Raw genomic sequence first — 25,499 nt, forward strand, 5'->3', positions numbered from 1 at the left:
ATGCATTATTGGTCTTTGCAAATAACTGGAATAGAATCAGTGATGTCACGGGTGGTGGGATGGAGTTTCATCTTTGCCAAAGGAGGAGTAAGGCGTTCCTTCCCTCCGCCAGACTGCAGGTCACCATTGAGCAAGGTGTAGCACCTGCTTGCTTCCGGATCAGGGTCTCGTGAAGCCATGGGAGCAGGTTGTGGACGGTTGTATGAGAGGTTGGTGCTCATCACAATTCCTGGTTATGCGGCTGCTGTCACCAGGCAGACAATCTCTGAAGAGTACTGATAATGGCTGGGCTCACCCGTCTTGCAAATATATTGCCCAGGAAAAGACAATGGCAAACCACTTCTGTAGAAAATTTTGCCAAGGACAATCATGGTCAAAGACCACGATCACCCATGTCATATGACGCAACACATAGTGATGATAATGAAAGTCATGGAGTTACTGCATCATTGAATCATACAAGATAGATACAGGCCCTCAGATCCAACCAGTCCATACCAATAAAGATTTATATCTCTACTAAATCCTATGTTGGCCCAGATGCATCCAAATCTTTCCTATCCATGTGCCTTTTGACATTGTTAATGTACCTAACTCATCCACTTCCTCTGGAAGCTCATTCTACATCGGACCATCCTCTGGGTGAAAAAGTTGCCCCTCGGGTTCTTATTAAATCTCTCCCCTCTCAACTTAAAGCTGCTGTTATATCCTCTGCTTCTTGATTCACCAACCCTCAGATGAAGACTGTGCACATTGACCCTACTATGTCCTCATGATTTTATACACCCACCTATCACTATGTTCCTTTGAAAAAAGTGCCAACCTACTCAACCTCTCTGCAAGTCTTAGCAACATCTTCATAAGTCTCTTCTGTGACACGATTTGCTACTAATGCTTACAGTTTTATCATTAATGTACCATCCTTTTTGCAAATATCATATGTCCAGCCTTGTTTCAAGAGGCCTGCTTATGATCAATTATTATTGACAAACTCACTCTCTTGTTCTGAAAAACTCAATTATATTACGTCGTTCATCAAAATTATTTAAAACTGGACGTCTTTGATATGTTATCTTTGCAATAAATCCATTCCAACGTTTATTTTGCTTTCTGTAAAAGGTGCCTTTTAATTCTGTGTTTGCTGCCTGTGAGAATGCTTTAATGCAATCAAGAAGGTTAAGCAGAAAACGTTGCGAGGCATTGTGTATCCTGAAAGCTGACACCTGTTTGTCAATCCTAATTGAAAAGGAGGGAGTTGCAGCCCAGAAAATGGAGAAACTCCAGATGTCCTGAGACTGTGTTACTCGAAGAGCCAACACAGCTCGTTATCATGGAAGCAGTCACCTCCTGAAAGCTTAAACATAACTTTGCAAGTTTGCCTGGACTGCTTTCATAATCAAAATCATGGTCAATCTTTGCTTCCTATGCTCAGGATCAGTCCAGACTGCTGCTGCCACCATCTGTCACATCTCAGAGTCTGGTGTTCTGGAGACTGCATCAGGGAGCTCACTCAAACTACATACAGGAAGAGGCTTTCATCTACATTTCCTACGGAGAAGGTGGGGCGAGTTATCTTCACTGCATGCTTCGGCAAAATCCATTTTTTAGCATGTATCTCTTTCCAACCTTTTATCAGAAGATCCTGGCTACAGCTCTGCCTGCCCTCCTTAGCCACTTCTACCAAAGAACCTGTATCATGCAGCCATTGGTCTTCACCAAATCCCAGGTACCTTCTACTGTGAGCATTCTTCTACCGCTCCTCATCAATGTAGTCACCATTCACTCAGTAGTAACACTGAAGCTGGAAGTAGCGCTCATAGTCCTGTGTGTCCCATTAGGAGCATTAAATGCAAAGATTGTACCTGGCAGAATGGATGCTGACAATTATGAAAACTTCCAATGATCAAAACATTCTCCTGGAACTAACAACCTCAACTTCAACATGGCATTCTACTGGAAACATTTTAATTGAAGTTCTCCTTTCTTGTGACTTTCACAAATAGAATTTGCACAACACTTTGCGCCACGGTAGCGTAGAGGTTAGCGCGACACTATCACAGCTCAGGGTGCTCCGGAGTTCAGAGTTCAACTTGAACACCATTCTGTAAGGAGTCTCTGTATATCCTCCCTGTAGAATGCATGGGTATTCTCCATGTCTGCCGGGTACCTCCCACAGTCCAAACAACGTACCGGGTAAATTCACTGGTAATTGTAAATTGTCTCGTGATTAGGTTAGGGCTAATCGGGTTTGTCAGGGGTTGCTGAGGCAGTGTGGCTCTAAAGGACAGGAAGGGCCTACTCTGTGCTGTATCACAAAATAAGTAAACATTCATCCTTCGCCATCAAAGGAATAGAACCCCCAGGCTCACGGTAGCACTTTGTCAATGTCCATTAAAGGCACTGGCCCAATGTGAATTCCTGAAGCCATGAAAGGCTGAAAGCCATAAGCCTCTGTTGCATTTTATGCTTTTTGTGATCAACCAAAAGGTGTTGACTCCAGAAAAAAGAACATACTACTTAATTTTCAGGTGTTGGGAGGGAAGCTTAGGGAGGGGATGGTGTCAGAGGCAGGATTTTTTTGTTAAACAGAGAGGTAAGTGCGTGGAATGCACTGCCAGTGGTGATGGTTGAGGCATTAGGGACATTTAAAAGATCCTTAGATAGATAGATAGACACATGAATGAAAGAAAAATGGAAAAATGGGGGGCTACGTAGGAGAGAAAGGTTAGATTGATCTTGGAGTAGGTGAAAGGGTCAGTACAACATTGTGGGCCGAAGGACCTGTATTGTGCTCTACTTTTTATGTTCTATCCATGAAGATCTTTTTACTAGACTCAATCAAAAAAAAGCAATAAAAATGGGTTTACTAATTAATTTTACTACATTCTTGTCCAGAATGGGGTCATCTTCATGTTTGCTTTTTAACTAATCACTCTTGGACATCTAATAATAACCCATTTCACGAAGGTGACTCTTCAAAATCAGTCTCAAGTTTCCTGACAGAGCCAACTTCTGAACACATGCAGAGGTTTCCAACCTTTTTTATGCATAGATCCCCATCATTAATTGAGGGGTCTGGGAACCCTTATAGGCATTAAGGTTGAACTGGAATACGTGGCCCTGAAATTAAGGCACCAAAGGCTTCTTTATTACTCAGAACATTTAAGAAGCAACTGAAGCATAATCAGTGTGGACTCTGTAATTCCTTGAATCAGTCCTATAAATTAAATGAGATCATGCAAAAATGAAATCATGCTAATAAACATCTGTCAAAATGATTTTTAAATTTGAGAATAAAATAAAATGAAAGTACCTTTGAGCAATGGCAGCTGTGGACTTAGATCATTGCAATAATTGGTGTCACAGCAGACAGTTTTGGAGACGTTTTTTACACTGGCACAAAGAAAAGGCCTGTCTGCTGGAATCAATTCTTGTTGATGTGCACAGGTCTTCCACTCTTCCACTTTTCCATGTGAAAATGTGATTGATGCTAAACAAACTCCATCTGTTTCACAAGTGTGATTTTCACTCACACAGCTGGTGCAATAGCATTTCAGACCTAAAACAATGGAATTTAATCAACATTGTAAGTTCACAGGAAAAGACCAACTAGCCAATGTTCCATACAAAAGTAGAGCCTCACGCTACAAGTTTAAGGCAGACTTTTTAAAGTCAACTCCATGTAATTTCCTGACAATGGAGACAAACCAAGAGATCTTTGGTGTAGTTGGGTTTGTGATCGAGAAGAAAAATGGAAGTTCTCCTCTAAATGTGCCTCACCTCACCCTATTTTTGCTCAATAATCAAAAGCACTTCATAAAACTATTTTTGATAAAATTGTGAGTTACATCAGAGAGCTCCATAGGATGTTAGGCAATGAACAATTATGTAATCACCATCATCAGGTGCTATGCCCAGTGTGAGCTTTGGCTGCCATGGCCCACACACTCCTGGTTCGGGTCAAGTGGATCAATTCATTAGTATTCATTTCCAGTTCTCTGGCTGCTGTCTCCATCATCATTTGACTTTGTCTTCCTCTTGCTTTCTTCCCTTCAATCTTTCCCATAATTACCATGCATTTCAACTCCTCACATGTCCAATGAAGGTACGTTGCCTTTTCATGATCTCATACATTATTTCTCTTTTTGTGTTTGCTCTGTTCATGACATCTTCGTTAGATATTCGTTTCGTCCATGGTATTCTTTGCATCCTCCTCAAAAACCACATCTCTGCTGCTTCAATTCGTTTCCTCATGTTACTGGATATTGTCCAACATTCTGAGCCATATAACGTAACTGGATAAACATAACATTTCAGTACTCTGAGGTGGGTTGTCATGCCTAGTTTAGTATTGGTCAGTATACTCTTCATTCTCGGAAAGGTGTCTTTTGCCATCCCTATTCTTCTTTTGATGTCCAAGTCGCACCTGCCATCTGATGTCACCCAGCTTCCTAAGTGGCAAAAGTTCTTTACTTGTTTTATGTCTTCCCTATTTATTGTCAGTCTGCAGGTAGGGTTCTCCTTCTTTTTGGATATCACAATACATTCTGTCTTTTTGCAATTGATAGATAGACCCATTTTTGCACTTTCTTCAACAATTATATCAATTAAGTTTTGTAGTTCTTCCTCCGTACTTGCAATTAACACAGTGTCATCTGCATATCTGAAATTATTGATGTTTTCACCACCAACTTTGATTCCCAAGATGTCTCTTATTTTTTGTAATATTGTTTCACTGTACACATTAAGTAAACCAGGGGAGAAAGCACACCCTTGTCTAACGCCTCTCTTGATTTTTGTAAACTGACTCACTTCTCCATCTATTCTTACAGCAGCAGTTTGTTCCCAGTACAGATTTCTGATTAGGCGGAGGTCTTTCCAATCTACATATAGAGTGTCCTGTAATATTTCAAATACAGGTGTCCCCCACTTTTCAAAAGTTCGCTTTATGAAACCTCACTGTTACGAAAGACCTACATTAGTTACCTGTTATTGCTAACAGAAGGTGTTTTCACTGTTACGAGAAAAAGCAGCGCACAGAAAAAGCAGCACGCAAAAAAAAAGGGAGCGCACAAAAAAAGGCAGCGCGCACCCCGAGCAGCCGCTCTCCCCTGGATTTGGAATGGCATTCTCGCCGGCATTGTTTAAACACATGCCTATGAGCATCCGTTAGCAAGATGAATTCTAAGGTATCGGAAAAGCCTAAAAGAGCTCGTAAGGGTGTTATACTTAGCATAAAACTAGACATAATTAAGCGTTTCAATCATGGTGAACGAAGTAAGGACAAAGTGAGTTTGGCTTGTGGAAGTTGACGAAGATGATGTTGAAGAGGTTTTGACATCCCATGACCAAGAACTGATAGGTGAAGAGCTGATGCAATTGCAAGAGGAAAGGATAACAATCAAAACCGAATGCAGTAGCGAGCGGACCGAAAGTGAAGTCGTCCAGGAACTGAACGTGAGGCAACTGCGTGAGATTTTCGCTGCAATGATAAAGTACGACTTTAATTTTGAAAGGATATGTCAGTTTAGGGCATATTTGTAGGATGGTTTGAGTGCTTACAAAGAACTGTATGATCTAAAAATGTGCAAGGCTAAGCAGTCAAGCAAGCCTTCCACATCAGCCACAGCAGACGACGGACCTCGACCTTCGACATCGAGGCAGGCAGACACAGAAGAAGATGACCTACCTGCCCTCATGGAAACAGACGACGAGATGACACCTCAGTGTCCCACCACCCCAACCCCCGGGCCGCGGACAGATATTGATCCGCGAAGAATGCAGCGGTAGCCAGGAGGCACCCAGCACATCTTTAAGAAAGAAAGCAGAAATAAACAAGCTAGTTAATTAGGTGCCGACTGGCACGTAAATGTCGGACCAGATCAGAGACGATTGCCGATTGCGTCGCCTCTGATCTGGGCCGACATTTATGTGCTGGGCGGCACCTAATTAATTAGCTTGTTTATTTCAGCTTTTTTCTTAAAGATGTGCTGGGTGCATCCCAGCTACCACTGCAATGCTGTATGCTTCGCAGATCGGTATCGGTCGGCAGCCCGGAGGGTGGGGGCCACTGCACCACCCAGACTTTCGACGACTCAGCCTAACACACCATCATCAGTGTGCTCGCTGTCTTCCCGATTCCAGTAAGTAATACTACACTGTACATACATTATTTCTACTTTATATCGGCTGTGTATTTTTACATGTTATTTGGTATGATTTGGCAGCTTCATAGCTTAAAGGTTACTGGAGAGCGCTTGCGCCGTGTTTTTGTCGCCGGCGCTTGCGTGAGATTTTCGCGACTGAGAACAGTGCAGGCAATTATTGTGGAAAAGTATTTCTACTTTATATAGGCTGTGTATTCATCATATCGTTCCTGCTTTTACTACGCATTACTGTTATTTTAGGTTTTATGTGTTATTTGGCATGATTTGGTAGTTATTTTTGGGTCTGCAAACGCTCACAAATTTTTCCCATATAAATAAATGGTAATTGCTTCTTCACTTTACGACATTCCAACTTACGAACCGTTTCATAGGAACGCTCTACCTTCGGATGGTGGGGGAAACCTGTAACCTATTGAGCTTCACTTTATCAAATGCTTTTGTGTAGTCAATAAAACAAACAAACAAATCTTTTTGCACTTGAATAGCTCGTTCTGATAGTATCCTTAACGTCAATATTGCGTTTCTTGTACCTTTGTCTTTCATAAAACCACATTGCTCTTTACCTATTTCAGCTTGTATCTTACTTTTAGCTCTTGTCATCAAAATTCTTAGAAGTATCTTCGTGATGTGACTCATTAAACTTATGGTCCTATGTAATTCACATTCTATTGCTCCAGCTTTCTTAGGAAGAGTGATAAATACTGATCTTTTCATCTCTTCTGGTATTATTCCAGTCTCATAAATGTCATTGATTAAATCAGTAAGTTTTTCAATTCCATAATCTTCAAGGGCGATAATTTGTTCTATTACTAATTCATCAGGACCTGCTGCCTTTCCTTTCTTCATCTTATTTATTGCATTACGAACTTCAGATTTTAAAATACTTGGACCTTCAATGTTTTTCTTAATTTCTGGTTTGTCGCCTCAATCGTCTTCAAACAATTCCTGAATATACACAGTCCATTTGTTCGTAATCTCATCTTCTTCCATGATAATGGTACCGTCCTTTGCTTTCAAACACCCACCTGAAGAACAGAGGAGCTTTTTACCAGCGATATTCTTGATTTGTTGATGTAACCTTTTTGGAACAGGAATAGGGATTCTTTCTATTTGCTCACATTCCTGGTTTAGCCATTCTCCTTTGGCTTTTTGACACAAGTTTTTAACTTTTTTATCTAAGGACCTATATTCTATAGGATTTGCTTTCTTCTGTCTCCTTTCTTCCATTAGATTTTTGATTTCATCTGTCATCCATTTACTCTTTGTGCTTTTTTCTTTTTTAGGAATCACTGACTTTGCTGATTCTACCAAGGCATCCTTTAGAGAGTTAAATTTCTTTTCCACATGATTGCTATCATCTTCAACAGATTCTATTTCTAGACTTTGAAATCTATTCCTTACTTCAATTGTAAATTCTTGTCTTAAGTTTTCTTCTTTAATTAATTGCAAGTAGTCAAGGGATTGTTCAGGTTTTTGCTTCTTTAGTTTTTTTAAGTTTTACTTTTACATGACATGTTACTGGGTTATGGTCACTATTACAGTCTGCACCTGGATATGTTTTGCATTGAGTCACTGAGTTTCTAAATCTTTGGTTTATAGTAATAAAGTCAATTTGATTTCTAGTGTTATCGCGTGGACTTTTCCAGGTCCACAAACGTGTCTGATGGTTTTTAAAGTAGGTATTCATAATGACCTGATTATTCATCTTGCACCATTCTACCCATTTCTCACCTCATTCATTTCTTTCCCCTAGTCCAAATTTTCCTATGGTATTTCCACCAGCACCTTGTCCTGCTTTAGCATTTAGATCTCCCATGACAATAACAATATCTTGAGATTCACATCCATTCTTTGCTTGTTCAAGCTCTTCATAGAATTTATCTATATCCTTATTTGTTCCATCTGTTGTTGGTGCATATACCTGTATAATTGCTAAATCAAATGGTTGTCCTCTGAATCTAACAAGGAGAATTCTTTCTGATATTGCCCAATGTCCTAAAACACTTTTTGCCATGTTTTCATCCATAAGAATTCCTACTCCAATAGTATGGGATGTTCCACAAGAATAAACCAGTGTTTTATTTCTAATCTGACATTTTCTAGCACCTATCCAACGAACTTCGCTAATTCCTATGATGTTAATCTTTAGTCTTTCCATTTCATTTATCACATTTGTCCAATCTTCCTGCTTGATATAGGGTTCTTTCATTCCAAGTGGCAATAATTTTCTTTTGTGTTACTTGAATTTTATGAGCAGTAGCTTGATGACGGTCGGGGATCCCCTGCTGACCAGAATCAACCCTACCGAATGAAGCATCTTCAGAATTGTCTTGAAGATCCTCTTGACGCTGTTGTCGTGTGATACATTTTGTGAGTTTGACCATGGTTTTCTTAGCAAATCGCAATGGTGGTTTGTTATTGCCTACTTGAAACTAAACTCAAAATCTAATCTAGGAACATAATGCTACCAGCAAATTCTGAAGATGACACCAGCAAGCAATATGACCAAAGGCAAAACAGACAGTTCACAAAACTACTTCTTTTAGAAGAAGCCTGAAAAAAGGTCTCAGGATAAATAGTCAAAATGTTGAATGTTTACTCTTTTCCATAGATGCTGCATTCTTCCAGAATTTTGTGTGTGTTACTTATTTTACTTCAGCTTTTTCAACTCCAAACCCTGAGGCTCACTAGTCACAGGCTTCCAGTCAAAGAAACAAATTTCCACCATCAGCAGGCCAGGCAGCATCTATGGGAAAGAGTAAGCAGTTGATGCTTTGAGCCAAGAGCCTACATCAGGACTGATCTGATGAAGGATCTTAGACTGAAATATCAACTGCTTACTCTTCTCCATAGATGCTACTTGGCCTGCTGAGTTTCTGCAGCATTTTGTATGTATTTCTTTCATTTCCAACACCTGCAGATTTTTTTTTCTTGTTTATGTTTCCACCATCAGCCTTGGTTTCCTACCATTAAACCAATTAGATTAGATTAGATTATGAGGATACTCAGTACTCGTTTATTGTCATTTAGAAATGCATGCATTAAGAAGTGATACAATGTTCCTCCAGAGTGATATCACTTTTCATTTTTAAAATCTTTTTATTGATATATAATCTTCTACAGCTATAAAATACAGAAGTTCAGCAAATTACTATATATATAATTAATACAGCTGAAGAAAAAACACATATATGCTAATGAAAGAAAAATTTTATATAAGAAAAAGAGGGGGGAAAAAAAGAACCCCAACTAACTGAAAATAAAAAACCTCACCAACTACAAAACAAAAAAAAAAAGAAAAAGAAAACCATTAAGAACCAACTCCCGGAGCAAATTTATATATATATGAAGAAAAAGAAAACAACAACTGCCAAATCACATTTATATAACCAGAGTGATATAACAAAAAAACAGGACAAAGACTAACACTGACAAGGCCATGTAATTAGAATATATAGTTACAACAGTGCAAAGCAATACTGTACTTTGATAAAGAGCAGACCATGGGCACGATTAACCAGCTCTCCCTGGATTCCGTTCAGCCAAACCTTCCCAATCAGTGTTACATGTGGAATCTTATCAAAGGCTTTAATGAAATCCATATAGACCACATCTACTGCCCACCCTAATTGACCTCACTGGTCACTTCATCAAAATACTCAATCACATTCATGAGACAAACTCCCACACATACAACCTTGGTGTCTTCCTCTAATCAACCCTCATCTTTCCAAATGCATGTACATCTAATATCTCATAATCCCCTCCAATAATTTGCTTATCAGAGCAAATTGCTTATTGCTTATTTGCAATCTTTTCCCCCACTTCGTGGAGCAGCCTGTGGAATATTCCAACAGGCCCCGGGGACTTATCCATCCTAATGTATTTTAATAACTTCAACACCTCCTCTCCCTTAATATCAACATGCTCCAGAACATCAACCTCACTCATATTGTCCTCACCATCATCAAGTACTCTCTCATTGGTGAATACCGAAGAGAAGTATTCATTGTGGACCTCGCTCACTTCCACAGCCTCCAGGCACATCTTCCCACCTTTATCTCTAATTGGTCCTACCTTCACTCCTGTCATCCTTTTGTTCTTCACATAATTGAAGAATGCCTTGGGGTTTTCCTTTACCCTACTCGCCAAGGCCTTCTCATGTCCCCTTCTTGCTCTTCTCAGCCCCTCCTTAAGCTCCTTTCTTGCTTCCCTATATTCCTCAATAGACCCATCTGATCCTTGCTTCCTAAACCTCATGTATGCTGCCTTCTTCCACCTGACTAGATTTTCCACCTCACTTGTCACCCATGGTTCCTTCACCCTACCATTCTTTATCTTCCTCACCGGGACAAATTTATCCCTAACATCCCGCAAGAGATCTCTAAACATCGACCACTTATCCATAGTACATTTCCCTGCAAAAACATCATCCCAATTCACACCCACAAGTTCTAGCCTTATAGCCTCATAATTTGCCCTTCCCCAATTAAAAATTTTCCTGTCCTCTCTGATTCTATCCTTTTCCATGATAATGCTAAAGGTCAGGGAGCGGTGGTCACTGTCGCCCAGATGCTCACCCACTGAGAGATCTGTGACCTGACCCGGGTCATTACCTAATACTAGATCTAGTATGGCATTCCCCCTAGTCGGCCTGTCCACATACTGTGACAAGAATCTGTCCTGGACACACTTAACAAACTCTGCCCCATCTAAACCCTTGGAACTAATCAGGTGCCAATCAATATTAGGGAAGTTAAAGTCACCCATGATAACAACCCTGTTATTTTTGCACCTTTTCAAAATCTGCCTCCCAGTCTGCTCCTCTGTATCTCTGCTGCTACCAGGGGGACTATAGAATACCCCCAATAGAGTAACTGCTCCCTTCCTGTTCCTAACTTCCACCCATACTGACTCAAAAGAGGATCCTGCTACATTTCCCACCCTTTCTGTAGCTGTAATAGTATCCCTGACCAGTAATGCCACCCCTCCTCCCGTTTTTCCGCCTTCTCTATCCCTTTTAAAGCACTGAAATCCAGGAATATTGAGAATCCATTCCTGCCCTGGTGCCAGCCAAGTCTCTGTAATGGCCACTACATCATAATTCCATGTATGTATCCAAGCTCTCAGTTCATCACCTTTGTTCCTGATGCTTCTTGCATTGAGATACAAACAGGGAGGAGATGAAGGTCTAGCTCTGTATTTGAATATCTGCCCCGACAAACTTATTGAGCCTTTGGGAGTATGAGGCTGCAAAAGTTTGATGTGACAACTCCAGCAATGTTTGTCTATGATAATTTCGTAGAGCACTTTCCCCATTCGTTTGACAATCTGACCTAGTACCCAGGGGTCTTGGCCATCATGATACTGTCTGGCCTACGCTGCAGCTCCAGGCTTAAATGATGTCAACTTTACACCAAGGTCAATGTGGCTGTCTTTGTGCACCTGACCATCTGCTATCTCAGATGTTGGACACTGTGGCAGCATCGCATCCAATGTTGTGCGCAGTTTTCTTCCCAAAAGTGCATCAGCTAGAGACTTCCCTTCGAGGTCCGGATGCGATGTGGATGCATCAGGAATGCATTGAGAATCTCAGAAGATGTTCCTTCCCCTTGATTTCAAAAGCAACCATTTGAAATTGTCCTCAAACTTCTTTGCTTTGCCATGGGACCGTGGATGATATAGGGTGAGCAGATGTGAATAATTACACTGTTCGTGCAGAATGCATTTAAAGGCATCCATTAGTCTTGGACTAATGGATGCATTTAAAGGCATCCATGGATCTGCGCCTGGAAAGTCTTCACTTTCCAGGGCACAAGCCTGGGCAAGGTTGTATGGAAGACCGGCAGTTGCCCATGCTGCAAGTTTCCCCTCTCCACGACACCGATGTTGTCCAAGGGAAGGCCAAGGGCCGATACAGCTTGGCACCAGTGTCATCGCAGAGCAATGTGTGGTTAAGTGCCTTGCCCAAGGACACAACACGCTGCCTCGGCTAGGGCTCGAACTCACGACCTTCAGGTCGCTAGTCGAATGCCTTAACCACTTGGCCACGTGCCCACACAGAATGCATTAGGCTACTGTGAACTGAAATGAAAGCCATTGTCAGAATCAAATGTTTCTGGAATTCCAAAGTGACTGAAGATCTGCAGCGCTGTTGAATGGTAGACAGTCATTGCTGATTTCATAGATAATACTTCTGGCCAGTTAGAATAGGCATTAACCAGGACAGGATAGGATAGGATTAGTACACCCACTAATTGGACCAGAAAAGTCAACTCCAAGGTCTGGTACCCTGAGGCCGTGGTTGTGGTTCAGCTCTATTTGGATTATTTGCTGCCATTGAGGACTGAGTACACTGCATGCATACGGATGTGACATCTTTGTCAATGCCCGGCAGGACATAAAGCTTCTTGCCAGGGCTTTCATTCAACTGGCGCCCAGGTGGCCAATGTAGAATTGCTTCAGTACTTTTGGTTGAAGTATTCATGGAATTACTATTCTTCACCAAAACATTAGGCAGGAGTCCAGAGCTGAAAGCAATGCATGACATCGATAGAAGGGTACGACATCTTCCTCAACCTTGACTAGCCATCCATCAATGAGGTATCTGGACATATGCCGAAGAAAAGGATCTGCAGCTGTTTCTGCTCTGATCTTGTTGACCATGGCTGGAAGACATACAGTAGCATCCAATACAGTCTGGTGGACCTCACAACCAATTGAAATTGCAGCCACAACTGTGTCTTCATTTTCACTAAGTGCTGGTTCATAGGTCTGGAGAGTGTATCTGCCCGACAAAGTCTCTGGGTTGTTGTGTATTTGGTTTCAAAATCATAGGCTCATAACATCATTGTCCACCTTTGCAGCTCTATACACCGGGATGTCTTTCTTAGGCCTGTAGATAGACAACAATGGTTTGTGAGCAGTAAGAAAAGTAAAGTGCCTGTCATAGAGCAGCTTGTGGAAATTCTTCTCAGCAAAGATGATTCTCAAGGCTTCCTTCTCAATTTGTCCATCATTCTATTCTGCTACAGTCAGTGATCTGACTGTATGAATGACAGCTTTTCCTGAACCATCAGGGAAGAGAAGGGATATGACAGCTTCCACTTTGAAGTTGGATGCATCCGACGCACGAAAATTGGCAGCTCTAGGTTGAAGTGAGTCAAGAGAAGTTCAGATGACGCCATATTTCTCTCCTGATCAAAAGCTTCTTGGCATTTTTGGACCATTTCCATGTGGCACCCTTGTTTAACAGAGTATTCAGTGGTTCTCTCACCCTGTACATTGCTGGGAGAAATGCAGAATAATGACTGATCATGCCCAAAAATGATTGTGAAGAGCTCATATCTGATGGTGAAGGCATCGTCCAATTAGCAGTGATGTTTTCAGGATGTGGGCGATGACCATGCTCATCTATGATGAATCAAGACTGAAGACATCATGAAGCTACTTTTTACTGCCCAGAGTCTTGCCATTTGTTCAAAACTTGGTCCAGGGGTTGACATTGTTCTGTCTGATCTGTGCCCATCACAATGATGTCATATAGCTAAGAGTCATCATCATCAATACCTCTCAGCATGGTGTCCATAAGCTGCTGGAAAATTGAGGGAGCTGCCTTCAAGCTGAAAGGCAGGTGGAGGAAGGAAAACAACCCTTTATGTGTTGTAATGATGATTGTAAATGACTGCCACTTCTACCCGGAGGTGGGCTTCAGCCAAGACAATTTTGCAAAGTAGCAATTTTACCAACAGAGCTGCTGGTACTAGAAATGGGTACAGGTATGTCTCCAGCACCGCATTCAGACCAGTTGAGAAGCCTGCACACAACCTCACTATACCACTAGCATTCTTGATAATGACTATAGGAGCTGCCCAACGTGGGTAGTTGACAGCTTTGATCACACCAGTTTGTTGCAGGCGGGCTAGCTCTTACTCCACTATGGGTATGGCTGCATATGGTACTGATTTTTTGGGACAGAAAACTGGCTTTACTTCCTACAAAGTGAAATCCGATAGCATGAATGGCAGCGATGCTTCACTAGCAGATGAACTCAACACCTTCCATGCCCACTTTGAAAAGGAGAATACAATTCCAGCTGTGAGGATCCCTGCTGCACCTGATGACCCTGTGATCTCTGTCTCAGAGGCCGATGTTAGGCTATCTTTAAAGAGGGTGAACCCTCTCAGGGCGGAAGGCCCCAATGGAGTACCTGGTAAGGCTTTGAAAACTTGTGCCAACCAGCTGGTGGGAGTATTCAAGGACATTTTCAACCTCTCATTGCTACGAGCAGAAGTTCCTATTTGTTTTTAAAAGGTAATAATTATACCAGTGCCTAAGAAGAATAATGTGAATTGCCTTAATGACTATTGCCCAGTAGCACTCACATCTACAGTGATGAAATGCTTTGAGAGGTTGGTCATATCTAGACTGAACTCCTGCCTCAGCAAGGACATAGACCCATTGCAATTTGCCTATTGCCACAATAGGTCAACAGCAGATGCAATCTCAATGGCCCTTCACACAGCTTTAGACCACCTGGACAACACAAACACCTACATCAGGATGCTGTTCATTGACTATAGCTCAGTACTTAAATACCATGATTCCCACAATCCTGATTGAGAAGTTGCAGAACCTGGGCCTCTGTACCTCCCTCTGCAATTGGATCCTTGACTTCCTAACCAGAAGACCACAATCTATGCGGATTGGTGATAATATCTCCTCTTTGCTGACGATCAACACTGGCGCACCTCAGAGGTGTGTGCTTAGCCCACTGCTCTACTCTCTGTATACACATGACTGTGTGGCTAGGCATAGCTCAAATACCATCTATAAATTTGCCAATGATACAACCATTGTTGGTAGAATTTCAGATGGTGACGAGAGGGCGTACAGAGGCGAGATATGCCAACTAGTGGAATGGTGCCGCAGCAACAACCTGGAACTCAACATCAGTAAGATGAAAGAACTGATTGTGGACTTCAGGAAGGGTAAGACGAAAGAACACATACTAATACTCATAGAGGGATCAGAAGTGGAGAGAGTGAGCAGTTTCAAGTTCCTGGGTGTCAAGATCTCTGAGGATCTAACCTGGTCCCAACGTATTGATGTAGTTATAAAGAAGGCAAGACAGTGACTGTACTTCATTAGGAGTTTGAAGAGATTTGGCACGTCAACAAATACACTCAAAAACTTCTATAGATGTACCGTGGAGAGCATTCTGACAGGCTGCATCACTGTCTGGTATGGAGGTGGGAGATGGCTACTGCACAGGACCAAAAGAAGCTGCAGAGGGTTGTAAATTTAGTTGGCTCCATCTTGGGTACTAGCCTACAAAGTATGCAGGACATCTTCAAGGAGCAGTGTCTCAGAAAGCCAGCGTCCCTTATTAAGGCCCTCTAGCACCCAGGGCATGCCCTTTTCTCACTGTTACCATTAGGTAGGAAGTACAGAAGCCTGAAGGCACACACTCAGCGATTCAGCTATGGATTCTTCCCCTCTGCCATCTGATTCCTAAAGGGACATTGAACCCCTGAACACTACCTCACTTTTTTTAACATATTTCTGTTTTTTGCATGATTTTTAATCTATTCAATATAGTTATATTGTAATTGATTTACTTATTTCTTCTTCTCCTTCTTCTCCATTATGTATGGCCTTGAACTGCTGTTGCTATGTTAACAAATCTCACAACCCATGCCGGTGATAAGAAACATGATTCTGATTCTGAGTTCTTTGCATCTGGACGGAGATGAAGTTCTGCTCGAGTTTGGCGCAGCAGCCTAAACCTTGCTGGATCACTGCTGCGTAGCATTGTAGCAGTTGCTGTATGGTCTCACATACTGATGGTGGTATGGTGTCGACTGACATGATTTGAACAGCCATTGTCTTCAAGCAGATTTCATCCAGAGAGATGCTCCAAAGATCAACTTGTCCATGCAGTCAATTCCAAGGACGTTCAGATCTGGCTGGTCTGTTAGATAACACACATCATTGACATGACTACCATTCTGCTTCACCACACAGTGCCATTCACCAATCAGCTGGAGGATGCCACCCCATGGAGGCAAAATGATGAGTTGAGTTGACTGGTGGGGACCCAAGTTCCTACCGCTGATGGGGAGCCGAGTTCCTTGATCTTTTAGAAATAATAGTGATGTCAGTTGCTGTGTCAAGTTTTAGCTTGACCAACCGACTATTGAAAAATAGATTAACATTCCATCTCCTGGGGAAAATCTCCATTTTGAACATGACCATTAAATTCCTTGTGGATTTTGATGGCTTTTAAAACAACTTGTCCTTGTATCCACTGGCCTTGAACACAGTGAAGCATGGCAAAAGCCTTCTTTGTTGCCAGGGTGATGGCATTTGGTGCAAATGTATTGGCAGTTTCTTGCATAATGCCACACACCACAGTTCTAAGGAGCTGTGTTTGGTCACTTGGAGATCTGCTGAGCAATAATGTTTGGGATATTAGACTCTTTATTAACATGGTTCTGTTCAAGCAGTTTAGAATCATGTTTCAAGTTGATCAAATGCTAACATTCATGAGTGGCAGCTTGTAAAGTCATATCAGGGTCTTGTCCCAGTCTAGCCAAAAGCCCAAAACTGCTCATAGTACTCCAAGTGCGGTCTGACCAATGCCTTATAAATCCTCAGCATCACATTCTTGCTCTTGTATTCTAATCCTCCTAAAATGAATGCTGATTTACATTTGCCTTCTCTACCACCAAACTCAACTTGCAAGTTAACCTTTACGGAACCCTGCACGAGGATTCCCAAGGCTCTTTGCACCTCTCATGTTTGAATTTTCTCCATTCAGAAAATAGTCAACGCTTTTATTCTTTCTACCAAAGTGCATGATTATTCACTTCCCTACACTGTGTTCCACCTGCCACTTCTTTACTCATTTTCCCAATCTTTCCAAGTCCTTCTGCAGACTCCCTCAACCCTATCTGCCCTTCACCTTTCTTTGTATTGCCTGCAAACCTGGCCACAAAGTTAGCAATTTTGTCGTCCAAATCTTTGACAAGAAGCGGTTCCAATACTGACCCCTGCGGAACATCACTTGTCATTGGCAGCCAACCAGAATAGGCCCCATTTATTCCAACTCTTTGCCTCCTGCCAATAAGCTAATTTTTTTTTATCTATGCTAGTACCTTTCCTGTAATATCATAGCTCAGCATCATGTGTAGCATCTTGTCAAAAGCCTTCTGTAAGCATCCACTGCTCTCCTTTGTCTATCCTGCATGTTATTTCCTCAAAGAATTCCAACAGGTTTGTCAGGGAGGAATGCCGCTCAAGGAAATCATGCTGACTTTGGCTTACTTTGTCATGTGCCTTCAAGTACCCCAAAATCTCATCATTAATAATGGACTCCAACTTCTTCCCAACCACTGAAGTTAGCCCAACTGACCTATAATTTCCTTTCTTCTGCCTCCCTCCCTTCTTAAAGAGTGGAATGACATTTGCAATTTTCCAGTCTTCTGGAACCATTCCTTAATCTAGTGATTCCTGAAAGATCATTACTACTGCCTCCACTATCTCTTCAACTACCTCTTTTTGAAGCTTGGGGTGTGGTCCATCTGGTATATAGAAACTACAGTCCATGGTGATGCTGAAGACTACCTCTCCAGTGTCATTTTCCAGTCGTCCAATACTCTCTTTTATTCTTCATATTGCTGAAAAAACTTTTGGTATCCTCTTTGATAGCTTACCTTCATATTTCATCTTTTCTCCCTTTATGGCTTTTTTTTTCCAGTTGCCTTCTATTGATATTTTAAAAGCTTCACAATCCTCTAACTCCACACTATTTTTTGCTATATTATATGCCCCTCTTGCTTTTATGCTTTCTTTGACTTCCTTTGTCAGCCACGGTTACCTTATCCTCCCTTTAGAATACTTCTTCCTCTTTGGGTCTTATCTATTCTGTGTCTTCTGAATTGAACCCAGAAACTTCAGCCATTGCTGTTCTGCCGTCATCCCTGATAGTGTCCCCTTTTTGGCCAGCCCCTCTTTCATGCCTCTGTAATTCCCTTTAATCTACTGGTAGATCTGACTTTATCTTCCCCCTCTCAAAGTGCAGGGTGAATTAGAGTCATAGAGTCACAGAGTCATAGAAAAGCACAGCACAGAAACAGGACCTTCACCCTGCACTGGGACCATATCTCTCCATACACCTACCAGTCATGTACCTCTCCAAACCACTTAAACGTTGAAATCGAGCTCGTATGCATCACTTACACTGTCAGCTCATTCCATGCTCTTACGACCCTCTGAATGAAGAAGTTTCCCCTCACACTTCCCTTAGACTTTTCACCTTTCACCCTTAACCCATGATTTCAAATTGAAGTCCCACCCAACCTCAGTGGGAAAAGCATGCTTCCATTTACCCTATCTATACCTCTCATAATTTTGAATACCTCTATCAAATCTCCTCTCAATCTTCTACCTTCCAAATCTTAAGTCCTCAATTATTCAATCTTTCCTTGTAACTCAGGTCCTCCAGTCCTGGCAACATCCTAGTAAATTTTCTCTGTATTCTTTCAACCTTATTCACATCTTTTCTGTAGGTGGGTGACCAAAACTGCACACAATACTCCATATTAGGCCTTGCCAATCATACAACTTCATCATAACACCCCATATCCAGTATTCAATACTTTGATCTATGAAGGCCAATATGCCAAAAGTTTTCTTTATAACACTGTTTAACTGTGACACCACTTTCAATGAATTATGGACCTGTATTCCCAGATACTTTTCTTCTACTGCAGTCCTCAGTACCCTACTGTTCACTGTGTAAGACCTATACTGGGGTTGGTCCTACCAAAGTGCAACACCTTACATTTGTCTGCACTAAATTCCATGTGCTAACTTTCAGCCCATTTTTTCAGCTGATCCAGATTCTGCAGCAAGCCATGATAGATTTCCTGACTGTCCACTACACCTCCAATCCTGGTGTCATTCTCAAACTTGCTGCTCCAGGTATCCACATTATCATCCAGACCATTGACATAGATGACAAACAATACTGAGGCCAGCACCAATCGCTGCGCCACTCCACGAGTCACAGGCCTTCAGTCAGGGAGGCAACCAGCTACTACCACTCCCTGGCTTCTCCCACAAGCCAATGCCCAAACCAATTTACTACCTCATCTTGAATGCCAAGCAATTGAACCTTCTTGACCAACTTCCCATGCGGGACCTTGTCAAATGTCATGACCCACCATGCATGAATCCATGCTGACTATCCTTAAGCAGTCCATGTCTATCCAAGTAACGATAGGAATTGAATGAGGTGGCAGATAAATGTATGGCTGAAGAATTGGAGCAGGCGGCAGCGGTTCAGATTTCTGGATCATTGGGACCCCTTCTGGGGCAGGTGTGACCTGTACAAAAAGGGATGGGTTGCACTTGAATCCAAGGGAGACCAATATCATTGCGGGCTGGTTTGCTAGAGCTTTTGGGAGTGGATTAAACTAATATGGCAGGGGAATGGGAACCAGTATGATAGAGCTGAGGGTGAGTCAGGAGGTTTACAAGTAGTTGATGGGCGTGATATGAATGCAAGTGAGGTCAAGCCAATGACTGGGTACAAATGCAGACAATGCAAAGAGTTAAATTGTAAAACCAAGGCAAAAAAGCAGGGCTGAAGGTGCTGCATTTAAATGCAAGTAGTATTCAAAGTAAGGTGGACGAGCTTGTGGCACAATTAGTGATTGGTCCGTATGACACTGCAGGCACCATTAAGTTGTGGCTGAAAGAAGGTCATAGTCGGGAGTTTAACACCAAAGGAAATATCTTGTATCAAAATGGCAGGCAGGAAGGCATAGGCAGTGGTGTTGGTAAGAGATCCAATTATATCTTTAGAAAGAAGTGACATAGGGTCAGAGAATTTCAAATCTTTGTGGATGGAGCTAAGAAACTGCACGGGTAAAAAAAAAACATTATGGGAATCATATATAGGCCTTCAAATAGTAGTCAAGATGTGGGGTTGAAATTGTAAAGTCAGCTGGAAAGGACATGTAATAAGGGAAATGTCACAATTGTAATAGGGGACTTCAATATGCAAGGGGATTAGGAAAATCAAGTTGGTGCTGGATTTTGTTTTGATTAAGTGCAATCGTGAACAATAGCCAGATCAGAAATGCTGATCAAGTCAACTAGTTCCCAAAGAGAACTCTGATAGGCCAATCAGATGGTTCACTGCTGCTCAGTGGTAGAACACAGAAAAAATCATATGTACAGTTAAGATAAGTCGGAGCAAGTACATAGAACAGGCACAAGGGTCACTAGCCCCTGTACCCCAGAAACACACCTGAGCGGTGCGGCAGAGGTAGGTGCTAGGCATGACCTGATCTGAGAGCATCATGTTAACTCATAACTGATCGTGTTCACGGTGCGACAGCTTAGTCAACAATGGGGTGATCAGCACTGATGGACAAATTATACCTCTACTACCCCTATATTGCAAGAGAGGGAATTTGTTGAATGTCAATGAGATGGCTTCTTTAGAGCAGCTTGTGCTTGGATCTACTCAGAGAAAGGCCATCTTAGATTGGGCATTGTGTAATAATCCAGATTTTACTAGGGAACCCTTAGGAGGCAGTGATCATAATATGATTGAATTCATACTGCAATTTAAGAGGGAGAAGCACAAGTTAGATGTATCAGTATCGCAATGGGATAAATGGAATTACAGAGGCATGAGAGAGGAGCAAGTGGATTGGAGGAGGATACTGGCGGGGATGACGGCAGAGCAGAGGTGACTGAAGTTTCTAGCATAGTTCAAAAGACACAAGATAAATACGTCCTGCAAAAGTAGTAGTTCTTACATGGCAGGGGTAGGCAACCATGGCTGATAAAGGAAGTTAAGGACTGCATAAAAGCCAAAGAAAGGGCATATAAGACAGCAAAAGCAAGTGGGAAGTTGGATGATTGGGAAATTTTTAAAATCCAACAAAAGGCAACAAAAAAAAAAGCCATAAGAAGGGAAAAGATGAAATATGAGGACAAACTAGTCAATAATATAAAGCAGGATACTTAAAGTTTTTTCCAGTTATATAAAAAGTAAAAGGGAGGTGAGAGTTGATAGTGGACCACTGGAAAATGTTACTGGTGAGGTAATAATGGGGAACAAAGAAATGGAAGATGAAAATAAGTATTTTGCATCAATCTTCACTGTGGAAGCCACTAGCAGTGTGCCAGAGGTCTGTGAATGTCAGGGAGCAGGAGTGAGTGCCATTGCTATTACAAAGAAAAAGTGCTAGGCAAACTGAAAGGTCTTAAGGAGGATAAGTCACCTGAACCAGATGGACTACGTCCCAGAGTTCTGAGAGAGGTTGCTGAAGAGATAGCAGATGCATTGGTTATGATTTTACAAGAATCACTTGATTCTGACATGGTTCCGGAAGAATGGAAAATTGCAAATGTCACTCCACTCTTCAAGAAGGGAGGAAGGAAAAAGAAAGGAAATTATAGGCCAGTTAGCCTAACCTCAGAGTTTGGGAGAGTGTTGGAGTCCATTATTAAGGATGAGTTTTCAGGGTACTTGGAGACTAGTGATAAAATAAGTCAAAGTCAGCAATTTTCTGTAAAGGGAAATCTTGCCTGACAGATCTGTTAGAGTTCTTCGAGGAAGTAACAAGCAGGGTGGAGAAAGGAGAAGCAGTGGATGTCATTTACTTGGATTCTCAGAAGGCATTTGATAAGATGCCACACATGAGGCTACTTAATCAGATAAAATCCCATGGCATTACAGGAAAGATACTGGTATGAATAGAGGAATGGCTGACAGGCAGGAGGCAGCAAGTGAAATAAAGGGGGCTTTTTCTGGTTAGCTGCCAATGATTAGTGGCGTTCCTCAGGGGTCAGTATTGGGACTGCTACTTTTTACATTGTTTGTCAGTGACTTAGATAATGGAATTGATGCCTTTGTGGCAAAGTTTGCAGAAGATACGAAGATAGGTGGAGGGGTAGGTAGTGCTGAGGAAGCAATGTGATTGTAGAAGGATTTAGACAAATTGGAAGAATGGGCAAAAAAGTGGCAGATGGAATACAGTGTTGGGAAATGTATGATAATGCATTTTGGTAAAAGGAACAAAAGTGCAAACTATTATCTAAACAGGGAGAAAATTCAAATATCAGAGGTACAAAGGGACTTAGGAGTCCTCATGCAAGACAGCCAGAAGGTTAATTCACAAATTGAGTCTGTGGTTTAAAAAAAAGGGAAATGCAATGTTGGCATTCATTTCAAGGGGAATAGAATATAAAAACAAAGAAATAATACTGATGCTTTATAAGACACTGGTCAGGCCGCTCTTGGAGTATCGTCAACAGTGTTGGGCCCCATATTTCAGAAAGGCTGTGTTGTCATTGGAGAGAGTCCAGAGGAGGTTCACGAGAATGATTCTGGGATTAATATGAGTGTTCGGCAGTCCTGGGCCTGCACTCACTGGAATTTAGAAGAATACTTGGGGTCTCATTGAAACCTACCTAATATTGAAAGGGCTAGGTAAGATCGATATGGAGAGGATGTTTCCTATGGAGGGGGGTATCCAGAACTAGAGGGCACAGCCTCAAAGTTGAGGGGTGACCCTTTAGAACCGAGGTAAGGAAGAAATTTTTTAGCCAGAGAACAGTGAATGTGGAATGCTCTGCCACAGACAGCTGTGGAGGCCAAGGCCATAAGTATATTTAAAGCGAAAAATTGATAGTTATCGGATTGGTCAGGGCATTAAAGGTTATAGCGAGAAGGCAGGTATATGGAGCTGAGTGGGATCCAGGATCAGCCATGATGGAAAGGCAGAGCAGACTCAATGGGCTGAATGGCCTAATTCTGTTCCTATGTCTTATGGTCTTAAATGCTCATATCTGGTCCCTTGGAATACCTTCCAATAATTTTCCCATAAATGCCTCAGTATTTCTTGTTGTCCAGGGTTTCCTCTCTTACTATTTCATTTTTTTAAAACCTCCCACTTTCCAGAGGTCTCTTTGCTTGTAAATAACGTACTCCAATTAATTTCTGCAAGTTCCTGTGCAACACTTTCAAATTCCACTTTGCCTCAATTCAGAGCCTGCACCTGTGTTGCAGTCCTGTCCCTTTGCATAATGGTTTGAGAACCCAATTGAACAGTGCTCACAGGTCCCAGAATGCTATCCCACTGTTTCCTTAGTCACTGGGCCTGCTCCACTACCCAAGAGCAGGTCAAGTTTTGCCTTCTCCCTTTTCTGTACATTGCCTGAGGAAATTTTCCCAAAGATATTTAACAAATTCCATCCTAAGCCCTTAACACTATGGCAGTCCCTGTCTACATTAGGGAAGTTAAAATCCCCCACTACAACAACCCTATTATTTCTACAACTCCTCACAATCTCCCAATTCCCATTGAGTGTTTTGGTGGCCTATAGCATAACCTTGGCAAGGTGATCAATCCCTTATTTCTCAGTTCCACCCATAAAGCCTCATTACATAAATCATCAATAACTTCATCTCTGACTATATCTGTGATATTCTCCTTAATCAAAAGCACAATTCTCCCTCTTCTCTTCTCACCAAAAGTAGCCAAAGCCTGGAACATTAAGCTGCCAGTTACAGCCCTCCCTTAGACATATTTCTGTAATGGCTATAACATCCCAGTCACGTGTAGCTATCCAAGCCCCGAGTTTATCCACCTTACCTGTTGGACCTCTTACACTGAAATAAATATAATTTAATCTTCTTCACTCCCAGCCAAACTAGTTGAAATCTCCGACGATAACACCGGCGAAACCTGTCAAGATATCGGTTCCCTTCCTGCTCAAACCCAACCCATCACTCCTGTACAGGTCATTGCTGCCCCAGAATGGTTGCAAATATTCAAATCCCTGTCACCTGCACCAATATTTCAGCCACATATACACTTGCCACTTCTTATTTCATCCTTATTAGCAGGTGGCATGGAAAGAGGTCCTGGTCTAGCTTTTTAATCTTATTTCCTAGGTCCCTTCATTGCAAGACATATAGAACATAGAACATAGAATAGTACAGCACAGCACAGGCCCTTCGGCCCGCATTGTTGTGCCAACCCCTAAACCCTGCCTCCCATATACCCCCCCCCACCTTAAATTCCTCCAAATACCTGTCCAGTAGTTTCTTAAACTTCACTAGTGTATCTGCCTCCACCACTGACTCAGGCAGTGCATTCCAGGCACCAACCACTCTCTGAGTAAAAAACCTTCCTCTAATATCCCCCTTGAACTTCCCACCCCTTACCTTAAAGCCATGTCCTCTTGTATTGAGCAGTGGTGCCCTGGAGAAGAGGCGTTGGCTGTCCACTCTATCTATTCCTCTTAAAGACCTCGCCCGTTTTCCCCATCTACGTTTTCTGGGCACAGCGAGAACTTTTGGCCCCTTTTAAAACTTCAAACGGGTTTCTGGCATCGGCACGCTTTAAAGATAGACTGTATTACTATTTCTACAAATTTCCGTAGGTTTCGCAGAAAGTTTGAGGGTTCGGACAACGGAATGGAGGCTTTGGGTTGGGAAAAGATAAACTTTTAAGAAGAGGGCAAATGTTCAAGTTGGGAAAAGAATTGCCGAACTATTGTCAAGGGACCGACGGGAATAATTTTCTTTCTGGCAGACTTGTTTGTAGCTCGCGTGGAAGTAGTAAACTGGGGAGGAGGGGGTGTCAGCAAATAAATTCAAATCCGTAATGCAGGTGTATCTTAAAATCTGTAATGTATCCAGTTATGCAAATATCAGCTAGATAATGTGTTAACGCAAACAAAACTTATATTAAGTGGGAATGGGAGGTTATTCTTTCAGTGAAGATGCTACGTATCGTTACCAACAATTATCTCACACTGTGCAGAAGAATTTGTTGTGGTTGGATTATAACATCTGGATTTATAGAGATGTTGAACGCCAACGAAACAGTAAGATATTTACAGCATAAATGTATACGTTTCGTTCGAAGATCTTGACTTTGAACCGCGAAGCCTGGGAGAAGACACTTACACGACTATGACAGCGTACCTGAAGTTAGCTGAAAACAGCGGACGAGCAGAAGCCAGCGCGTACATCTCCGACTCGCCATGGGGCATGTTAAGGGACAGTGCATGCGATGCTGAAAGATGACTTACTGTAATTCGTGCTCCCTCCCTTCACTTCAGGTTACAGCGATTACACAAACGAGCCCATGCACTCTGCACCACGCAGGCTCCGGACCTTGCTCAGCGTGGAGGAATATAAGGTCAATGCTAATCAGGTGACCTGAGATACAAGGTAAACGTCGGCAAGAAAGGAGCGCACCCCGATTCCCCTTTCACGGGAATGAATAATTTTGG

The 25,499-nt window shown here is 42.1% G+C and overlaps 1 protein-coding gene across 1 annotated transcript in view; it reads right to left on the reverse strand.

Annotated features, from left to right (window-relative positions):
• LOC140198768 (TGF-beta receptor type-1) overlaps window positions 1-25,249 on the reverse strand; it is a 72,750-nt gene extending 47,501 nt beyond the window's left edge. Inside the window, exon 1 of the mRNA XM_072259777.1 lies at window positions 25,189-25,249. Coding sequence (XP_072115878.1) covers window positions 25,189-25,249 — 61 coding nt within the window. The remainder of the gene's footprint in view (window positions 1-25,188) is intronic.
• Between the last annotated feature and the right edge of the window lie 250 nt (window positions 25,250-25,499).

Source organism: Mobula birostris, chromosome 6 (genome assembly GCF_030028105.1).
Source record: "Mobula birostris isolate sMobBir1 chromosome 6, sMobBir1.hap1, whole genome shotgun sequence".
Taxonomy (NCBI): domain Eukaryota; kingdom Metazoa; phylum Chordata; class Chondrichthyes; order Myliobatiformes; family Myliobatidae; genus Mobula; species Mobula birostris.